The sequence below is a fragment of the Neophocaena asiaeorientalis genome, unplaced genomic scaffold (genome assembly GCF_003031525.2).
Source record: "Neophocaena asiaeorientalis asiaeorientalis breed wild unplaced genomic scaffold, Neophocaena_asiaeorientalis_V1.1 scaffold198, whole genome shotgun sequence".
Lineage (NCBI taxonomy): Eukaryota > Metazoa > Chordata > Mammalia > Artiodactyla > Phocoenidae > Neophocaena > Neophocaena asiaeorientalis.
Window position 1 is genome coordinate 2,320,981 of NW_020175221.1, and position 9,572 is coordinate 2,330,552.

Here is a 9,572-nt window from a genome sequence, read left to right on the forward strand (position 1 = left end):
GGGAACCAACTCCTTTCTTGCCGCCGCTCTCTGGCTGGAGTTTCCCAGGGTCACGGACCTTACCCACCGGGGCCCTCCACCCACGGCCGGGCTCCTGCAGGGGAGCGGCTGTTCCCCGGCTGACTTCGGGTGCAAAGGTAGGGGGCTCTCCGTGCTTCCGGACCGGCTCCCGGAGGCCGGAGCCCACCCGAGCCTCAGGCAAGACGCCGCCCCGACAGAAGGCGCGAAACTCGGGCTCCGAGCCAGCAACCAGCAGGACGCCGCCGCTCGCCCCACGTGCCCTCACCTGCCGCTCCCCGGAAACCCGGGCGCCGCCCCGCCCTCCCCGCGTGCTCGAAGTCCGGGTCCCGGGCCCCACACAGCAATGGCGCAGCCGGAAACTGGCCCCTCGACTTCCTCAGGCCGGATCCAGGCAAGGGCCGGCCTGTGGGCGGGTCGGGAGAGCCGCGGCTTCCGCCTTCCTGCTTCCGGCCTGGAGGTTAGTTGGGAGTTGGGGGTCCGAACCCACAGTCTCGGGCGCGACGTAGGGGAGGCCGGTGGTGGCTGCAGACGCAGTTTTGCCCCCGTGCCCGGCGGAGGCGGCCACGGCGCCGACGGCCCAAGGTGTGGCGGGGACGACCTCTGATTCCCGGGGGCCGCCCGTTGTGCGAGCTCCGCCGGGCCCGCGCTCGCCGAGGTGGAGGGTCTGGGGAGCGTGGCCCCAGGGGCGGGCGGCCGGGTGCGGTGAGGAAGGAAGGGTGAGCGAGGAAAACACAAGGAAGGAGGGGAAGTGCGGATGGCTGTGAGGTGCCATCAGCTGCAGCTTTAGGCGCCGCGCGGGTTTGGCCCGGAGATCAAGCCCGGCCGATCCTTCTCGGAAGGAAGAAAATATTCCTTGGAGTGTGGGAGGCGCGTGCGCTTGAGGTCCAAAATTGAGGTGCATGGGAGGTTTGTGTCCTGTGGACGGTAACTCCTCTCTCTGTTAATAGCTAAAACTCGGCCATAACCGGGTCCTTCACTTCCGCTTTACTCTTTATAGCAAAGTTATTTTGCTCATCTCTGAATCTTGGATTAGTTAATTCATTACTGGGCTGCAGAAGCTGAAGAAACAGATGGATATCCGTAGAGTCTGGGCTCGACTGTGTGGGTGGGAGCCTACGAATGGGGTGGGGAGGCTAGGATATTTAACGATATCTTAGGTACTTTAATGTGTCTTAAGTTGAAAATATGAAGAAGTTGTGATAGGATGTAATTAAAACCAGTCATGGTAGTTTTATGTAGGTAATGGGATTGTGGGTGATATATATTTTGTTTTGCTTATCTCTGGGTTTTCTATAAAAAACACAAACTATAATAGGGAGACCAAAAAAAAAAGCTTTTAAGAGTAAAGCGGTGTTTGATTTTGCGATTGTATACTTAACCCTATAAACAAATAATTGACTTTTTTAGTATAAAAAGTTCAAGATCTGGGAATGGATATGCTGTAACATGTCAGTGAGCTAACTTATTTTATATGTTAGTGAACTTGGTAAATAATTTTATTTTTGAAGTAATTTAGTAAAATATTTTATCTCCAGTAACTAGGATTTTCTTACAGGGCATTTGCCATTGTGTAATTATTTCTTTCTTAAAATTAGAAAGCAATAGATACTAAATGTATTTAATGTGCCAGGCGATTTTACATGTCATTTATAGGTTGCATATAGAGAATTTACCATTTAAAATTGTATTATAATTATTCCTTAAAGTTGACTTTTAACGTTTTTCTTTTATCTATTCTTTTCAACCCAACCAGTATATAGAATTTAAGCATTCTCTCAGAAGTGTATGGTAGAGCTAAAGAAGACAGCCAACCAAGGGTCATCTGAAATTGTGATTGGCTAATAATCCCAGGACAAAGTTAGAGATCACTACTCAAAGCATAAGGTAGATGATTTTTTAAATCCCAGCTGAAATTTTAAGTGACTGTATATACACCCATTCCTCCCCAGGTATTCTGATTCTCCACTTTGAATAGAGATCAACACAAACATGAAGGTTGAAAAGCCTCTGGGGCAAAATAGAAAATGTCACTCAAATCCACAACATCCTCATTTGCCAGATCGCCCTCCCTTACCAACTCAAAACGGAACAAAGTGCATGGCACCTGTAATGGTTAATTTTCTCATCTATTAAAGTTCTGATTTACTAAATTATGTCCTCAAATAGGAGTCCTCAAAGCTGAAAGAGGGCATAAAATAGCATGTCACCTTTTGTTTATAGAACTCTTTGCATATGAATGGATATTATGGTTCCCTTACCCTCTCTTTTCATTCCTGGAAACAGCCATCCATTACCTCCCTTTCTCCAGGCATTTCACATATTCTGTGGCTTTCAAATAGCAAATTTGATGATTGTACTTTTGTTAATTTGCACTTAATAGTACTAAGGCTATGTAAAAAAAATGACATAATGGGATTCAGCTGTTTCCTGGAATGAGCAAATAAAACTCAAAATTCTTTGAAAACTCTGCTGCTAAATAAAATTTGTCTTGAATATAGGAGGCATATGAGAATGCCTAGTCCTTATGACAGATTCCACATGGTTTTTCCTTTTATCTTCTATAGCTTCACATCTTTTAAGTGTCACTCTTCTGGTTGTCCTAGGTGAATTATTTTTTCTTACTAGAAACATTAGTCCTTATTAAAATAGTACTAATTAGTACTTTTTAAAAACAACCAACCAAACTATTGAGTGATAATGGAATTCTGAGTTAACTGATTGTATGGGGTACCTTTTTGAAAATCTGATTAACCACATAGGCTTTTCTCTTGTTGTCTCTCCCCCCACCCGCTGCTTTCCTAAGGCCTCTACAAAGATGTTTGATATAAAGGCTTGGGCTGAGTATGTTGTGGAATGGGCTGCAAAGGACCCATATGGCTTCCTTACAACAGTTATTCTGGCCCTAACTCCATTGTTTCTAGCAAGTGCTGAGATCAAACAGGTTCATGGTGAAAATTAAAATTCATATCTCTTTTAAGGAACTTTTAAAGAGTAACAGTTAAGTCATATTTCATAAATGGTAAAGAAAGGCTTAACAGTTGGAAAAAGTTTGTTTAGCATAGTATTAGTTGGGTGAAAAAGGTGTAAATCATGTCAAAATTAGAATGTGTTATAGTTAGAAATAAAGGGCTGAAGGATATTTCCTTCAGTTAAGTAGTATAACTGGAACTTTTTACTCTTTAACATGACTTTTATAAATGCATGGTTAATAATTTTGTTGTCAGTAATTAATAGCTTATTAATGTTTTCCTCACCCCTGATAATGAATCTTAAATTACAAAAAAATTGTCTAAAAGCTTTAACTTAAAAATGAAACTAGATATTGAAATAAATTTGATACATTTTTATAAATAGGTCCTGGGCTTTTTTTTTGTTGGGGGAGGAGTAATAATTCAAGTTAAATATGTTATAGAAGTTAGACTTTTCAGAGGGTTACAAATTTCCTTTATAGATAAGCATGCAGTTGACCCCTGAATACCATGCTGGGCTTTGTTTTTTTTTGTGGGGTTAGGAGCATGAGTCCTCCCTTGCAGTCGAAAATCCCTGTATAATTTATAGTGGACCCTCCCTATACATTGTTCCTTCCTATATGCAGGTCCTCCATATCTGCAGTTCCGAGGTCCCTCTGTACCCACAGTTCTTCATCCGTGGATTCAACCAACCCTGGATCATGTAGTATTGTAGTATTTACCACTGAAAACATCTGTGTATAAGTGACCCCACACAGTTCGAACCCATGTTGTTCAAGGGTCAACTGTACTTGTAAAAGTTGAGAGCAATGTTTCTCAAATATGAGAACCTAAGGACCTCAGAATGTTTATGGACTGGTTGAACAATACTTATTACTGTTATTTTAGGTTGTCAGTTCCTACTTGGTGCCAGCGTGATCAACACATTGCAGCTCCAAGCACTGAAATAATTCAGTGTTTAATTACAAATTAGTTATTCAGGTGATCTAGGATATGCTTTTTATATTGTCATTGAAATTTAAACAAAACTTACAGTTATCCACTAAAGCTATGGTTTCATTGCTCATTGTGACAATTTAAAGGTATTTAACTAAAATAGATTTTTCTATAGTCCCTGTTAGTCTTAATACAATTTTATATTTGTTTGGCATAGGCCATTTATTGTTTCTTCAGCTTTTCCCAAAATTTATGGAGCCTTTTTATACATTTGAGATCAACAAGGTTTTATAATATGTGTCTATATGTTTGTGTGTGTTGGGGGGTGGTGTAAATTAGAGACTATAGAGCTACCTCGATTTAAAATGGATTACATCCTGATAAACCCACTGCAAGCTGAAAATAATTTACTGAATAATGTACTGAAAGTGAAAGACAGAATGGTTGTGTGGGTATCGGTTGTTTACTTGTGATTGCATGGCTGACTGGGAGCTGTGGCTCCCTGCCACTGCCCAGCATCACAAGTGTCCTACTGCACACTGCTAGCCCAAGAAAAGATTAAAACTCAAAGAACGTTTCTGTTGAATGTGAATGTGTATCGTAAAGTTGAAAAATTAAGTTGAGGACTGTGTATTATGAGTTTTGAGAGTCTTCAGAAAAATCAATCTTTTATTGTAACATACTGTTATGGTTACAAGAATCCCATTTACTGTTACCCAAAATAATTCTTTTAAAAACTGCCTACATATTATGTTGTTTCTGAAGTTCTTAGAACTAATATAATCAATTATGGCTGGTTTTGAAGGAAAAACAAGCTGCCTATAACAAACATTTTACCACCAAAAAGTTTGTGCACCAGAATTTGATCCATAGCGTCCATGTGGTAAACTTCAGCATGGTGTTACTTTATCAGATGTGCAAGGGGATTTTAAACCTATTTCCTGAAATTACAGTGAGCAAACTTGAAATAAGCTTCGGATGCTGCAAGCTAGAAACCCAATGTTGAGATCCACTATTAAGTAACAGCTCGTCACCCATTGTTAGGGGCACTTTATACCTCATCTGGTTTTCAGTTAGAGGAAGTCTGATACCTATTTAGGAATGATTGCTTTCAGGTTTGCAACTGATTATAGGATCACTCTGATTTACTTCATATCTGTAACATATAAGGACAAATTCGGTATTTCTCAAACATTAAAGGGGATTCCGTGTTCAAATACCAAAAGTTTGGGAAACACAAGATAAGACAATTGATTTCTTCATGATTTCTTGGAGTCTTTTAACCTTCTTTGACTATCATAGACTCTTTTCTTTTCCCCCAAAGAACACAAATAGTTTGAGAAAGCCTAGTCTAAATGAATTCAGGTTACATTTTAGATAGTGTGGTTAATGAAACAGCATTAAAAAAGTCAGTATGATGGTATTGGGTCAAGGCTGATGAAATTAGGAAGTAAATGAGAGCCAGAAATCAGTAAAAATGGAATGCTAAAGGATAACATAATGGGGAAAAAATTATTTCCTCCATTTTTTTTGATTTTTAACTTCAGATATCCAAGGCATAGCTAATAGGCTAGATTTATATGGTTAAACCCAAAAGGCAACGCATGTATACCTGAGCAGTTTGTATAATAAGGCCTTTGGGGGAAAAAGTGCTATATGCATATATAGCAGAGGCACAGGAAGTCAGGAAGGATTTATCTGAGAGAACTTAAGGTATGTATGACACTTTAATTATCATTATTATTTTAAATTAATTATTTTTGGCTGTGTTGGGTCTTCGTTGCTGTGCGTGGGCTCTCTAGTTTGTGAGTGGGGGCTACTCTTGGTTGCGGTGTGCGGGCTTCTCATTGTCGTGGCTTGTTGTGAGCACAGGCTCTAGGCTCACAGGCTTCAGTAGGTGTGGCACATGGGCTCAGTAGTTGTGGCACGTGGGCTCTAGGGCTTAGGCTCAGTACTTCTGTGTGGGTTTAGTTGCTCTGCAGCATGTGGGATGTTCCCGGACCAGGGCTCGAACCCATGTCCCTTGCATTGGCAGGCAGATTTTTAACCACTGCGCCACCAGGGAAGCCCCAATTTAATTATTTTAAAATGAACATTTTAACTTTTGAAATTTAAAAATCTGCATGGGTTTTGGAGTCTGTCTTGAAAAGATGAAGAAAAACATTTTCATTAAAAAAAAAAAAAACTTGTAAATTCCCCAAATATAACTTTAAAATATGAAATATGGTGGACAAGTGAATATTTTATGTGAAACTCTGGTTCTGCTTTGCATGTGTCTGGCTTAAAAGCCACATATAAAAACAAGATTGTTTAGAAAGGCAGTCTTAATTAGGCCAAGATTATAGTTCAGTTTTTATGTAGGACTAAATCTTCTCAGAACTCTGTTCTGATACCACCTAACAGTGTAAACCAGTCATCCTAAAAATGTTAGTCTTGAGGAAAGGAGTGTGGATGGATTACTACAAAGTTTATTCCCACCTCTCAAAATCACTTTGAAAGTTCATACTTTACTAATAATGGGTGGGCCAGTATCATCTTCTTATATAACGTAACTGTTGGCTAAGATTTTCTTTTATGTAAAACAGGTATTTTAAAATGAAAACCATAAATATTAAAATTAATGTAAATTCTGTCATACATTAAGATATTTATAAACAGCCTACACAACAAACTTTTGTAAAATATGTATATAGAATACAGTTAATAAGCTGATAGGAATTTGGTAGTAGACACATTCTATTCTAGCATGTTAGAATTTACAGTTTTTCCTGTAACCTGGGGTTCAAGAACATCTTACTTTACAGTCAATTATACAACAAATTTTATCCCTTTTTATAGTGCCTAATAGCTAGTTCCTTTTTTGCCTCTTTGGTAAAATGTAATACTACTTTGGAATAATGTAAAGAGACAGAATGATTAACTTGATATTAACAGGGCTGCTGGAACCTTAATATTACCACCTAGGAGCTTTTTTTTTTATTGTCATTTCATGAGTGTTATGGTGATTACATTTGATTACTTGTTTTAGTATAACATTTTATAAAGTTGTATTTTTCTGTAGTTTATTTCTTAAGCAATTAAAAATTTTACCTTCTAATATTAAGTAAAAATCTCAGTCCATATTTATTGAGTAGTTGCTACAATGTCACACTGTTAGAAGACCTCTATATTAGAACTCTGTTAGCAACAAAAACTTGGTTGTGCACTTCAGAAAATGTATGACACTTTTATATATAATCTGTTTTAATGCTGTCATCTGTCTATAATTTTCTCCAATATAGAAATCACTGTAATCTCCACTATCAGTGGAATCACATTCTGAGAACTCTGCCCTATTTTCTATTTCTTCAAAGTAATTTTTAATCTCACAGAACTGCAATTACTGTACCATTTCTCTGTTTACCATCTTTTCAGACTTTTGTGATAGATTGTCTACTTCCATTGGTCCTAATTCCTCTTTAAAACTCCAACCTCAATTCCACCATAAAATAGCTTTTGTCCCATCTACTCATCAATATCATAGGGTGTTTTTCATTTATCAAACAAATTTTCTTGGCCTCCACGTGTTTTTATCCTGGCCTCCATGTGTTTTATCCAAGTTCATGTTTTTGATTAGTTCTTTAGAATCTTACAGAGTGCCTCTACAGAAATAGCAGTCTTCTCCTTTTATATTTGATCATTTAGGACAGTTCAATATTTACCCTTATCATTTTCTACCAAGATATATTTTGGGTGGTTTCTAAATGATCGTAAGGACCTAAAATGTACTGAGCATTTACAGCTACAAGATACTTCTCAAGGGAGCAACTCAAAGAGGAAAAACAACTAAGCAAATTCATAAACAGAATGATGACTAAATCAAGTGAAGGATTTAAGTCTAAAAGAAGTTAGGTTCCTATAGTTCATAACCTCACACTTCTTATGCATAGTAAAAACAAGTTCTTAAGTTTACTGGAATAGAGAACTATTGTACAGTCAGAAAATACGAAGTAACTTTTTACTTTTACTTGTTAAAATAGTCACATACATATATAAATGAAATGATTTTACCACAGTGCATTCATTGATTGTGGCTCTTGCCATCTTGTGGCATCCAGGATCCTGGCTGAAAGGTTTTACCAGTGCTGGTGGGAGCCACCGAGGATTCTTCTTTTCCAAAGTACGGAGCGGAGGCATGCCCTTTAATCTGAGTTTGAACTGGTGGAGCCAAGTGTTCCTTGCTGCTCTCTTCTCTGAGGAGTTTTTCTTTTTCATAAAAGTCTTTGGTTTTCATTTTAATTTCTTCTTTATGTTTTTCATTCTTCATTGTTTCCTGCATGCATATATAAATGGAAGAAATCATTAAATTCCTAGTTAGAAGAAAACTCAAACTACAGGTTTTATAAAAATAAAATAGCTAAAAAAAATTAAGTACATATATACATGATACTTGCCTTGCATTTAAATAATATATAGATATGTACAGTGTAAGTCTGAAAAAGCTATCTGATTATATAGCTTTATATAAAGCCATATAATGATAGAGTGATGTTATTTTGAATTAAACAGCTATCTCCTTGTATACTATAATAAAAAGATGAGAAGGATAATGAAATAGAAATATTTACTACCCAGTAAGTGAAACAAACCACTTAACATGAAATATTACACAAAAGCATAAAAGTCACTCTTACCAAAGATTTTCTAAATTTAACAGCTATTTACTGCCTCAAAAACTAATCAGTGATTTGTACTTTCTATTGGAGATGAAGTGAAGGTGAGAGGGCCTCAGAAGGATGCTCCTGCCAGTCTCTTCTCTGTGGGACTTAAAGCATGGTTAGCGCCAGGACCAAGTCCCATCTATTTCCCTTTCGCCTCTGGAGTGGTATGGCAGTGAAGAGGAGGACAGAAACGGAATCAGAGTTCAGCAAGCCTTAGACACCAGTTCCAGAGAGGCACTTTGCTATTGGAAATGCTTCCTCAAATCAGTGCAAGCAATTTGTGCAATGCAGTTTTGTCACTCAGATGTGCTATTCTATTTGTAAGGATCTATACCCCAAACAACAATGAACCTATTACTATATTTCATTGAATGCAAGACCATCAAATTTAAGATGCATCGCTGTTATAGGTACCACTAAAAAAGGCAAACTCCACACATCCTGATTTCAGAGATGTTAAAATTTGAAGATATGCATCTTAAAAACAGATGAAATAGTAATTACGTCTTTTACCTTTATTGATTCCTTCTTCCTCTTCTATCTTAATTATTTCTAAATGGGTGGATTTTTTTTTTTTTTTTTTTGGCTGCACTTCACAGCTTGCGGGACCTTAGCTCCCCCACCAAGGACTGAATGGGTGCCCTCGGCATTGAAAGGGCAGAGTCCTAACCACTGGACTGCCGGGGAATTCCCTGGGTGAAATTTTTAAATGTTCTTTTTGCTTATCTGTATTTTCTGATTTTTCTTTAAGAATATATTTGTTGGGCTTCCCTGGTGGCACAGTGGTTGTGAGTCCGCCTGCCGATGCAGGGGACACGGATTCGTGCCCCAGTCCGGGAGGATCCCACATGTCACGGAGCGGCTGGGCCCCCCTGGGCCTGCGAGTCTGGAGCCTGTGCTCCGCAGTGGGAGAGGCCACAGCAGTGAGAGACCCACGTACCGGAAA

At 38.8% G+C, this 9,572-nt stretch overlaps 1 protein-coding gene and 1 long non-coding RNA gene across 2 annotated transcripts in view; one reads left to right on the plus strand and one right to left on the minus strand.

The window, feature by feature from the left end:
* The first annotated feature begins 472 nt into the window (after positions 1 to 472).
* On the plus strand, positions 473 to 2,842 carry LOC112413410 (uncharacterized). The gene is made up of 3 exons (XR_003005969.1): positions 473 to 603; positions 1,775 to 1,905; positions 2,825 to 2,842. It is a non-coding gene; the product is annotated as an uncharacterized LOC112413410 (long non-coding RNA).
* Positions 2,843 to 2,952: 110 nt separating this feature from the next.
* NDUFAF2 (NADH:ubiquinone oxidoreductase complex assembly factor 2) overlaps positions 2,953 to 9,572 on the minus strand; it is a 180,899-nt gene continuing 174,279 nt past the window's right edge. The window contains exon 4 of the mRNA XM_024765371.1: positions 2,953 to 8,238. Coding sequence (XP_024621139.1) covers positions 7,987 to 8,238 — 252 coding nt within the window. The 3' untranslated portion in view covers positions 2,953 to 7,986. The remainder of the gene's footprint in view (positions 8,239 to 9,572) is intronic.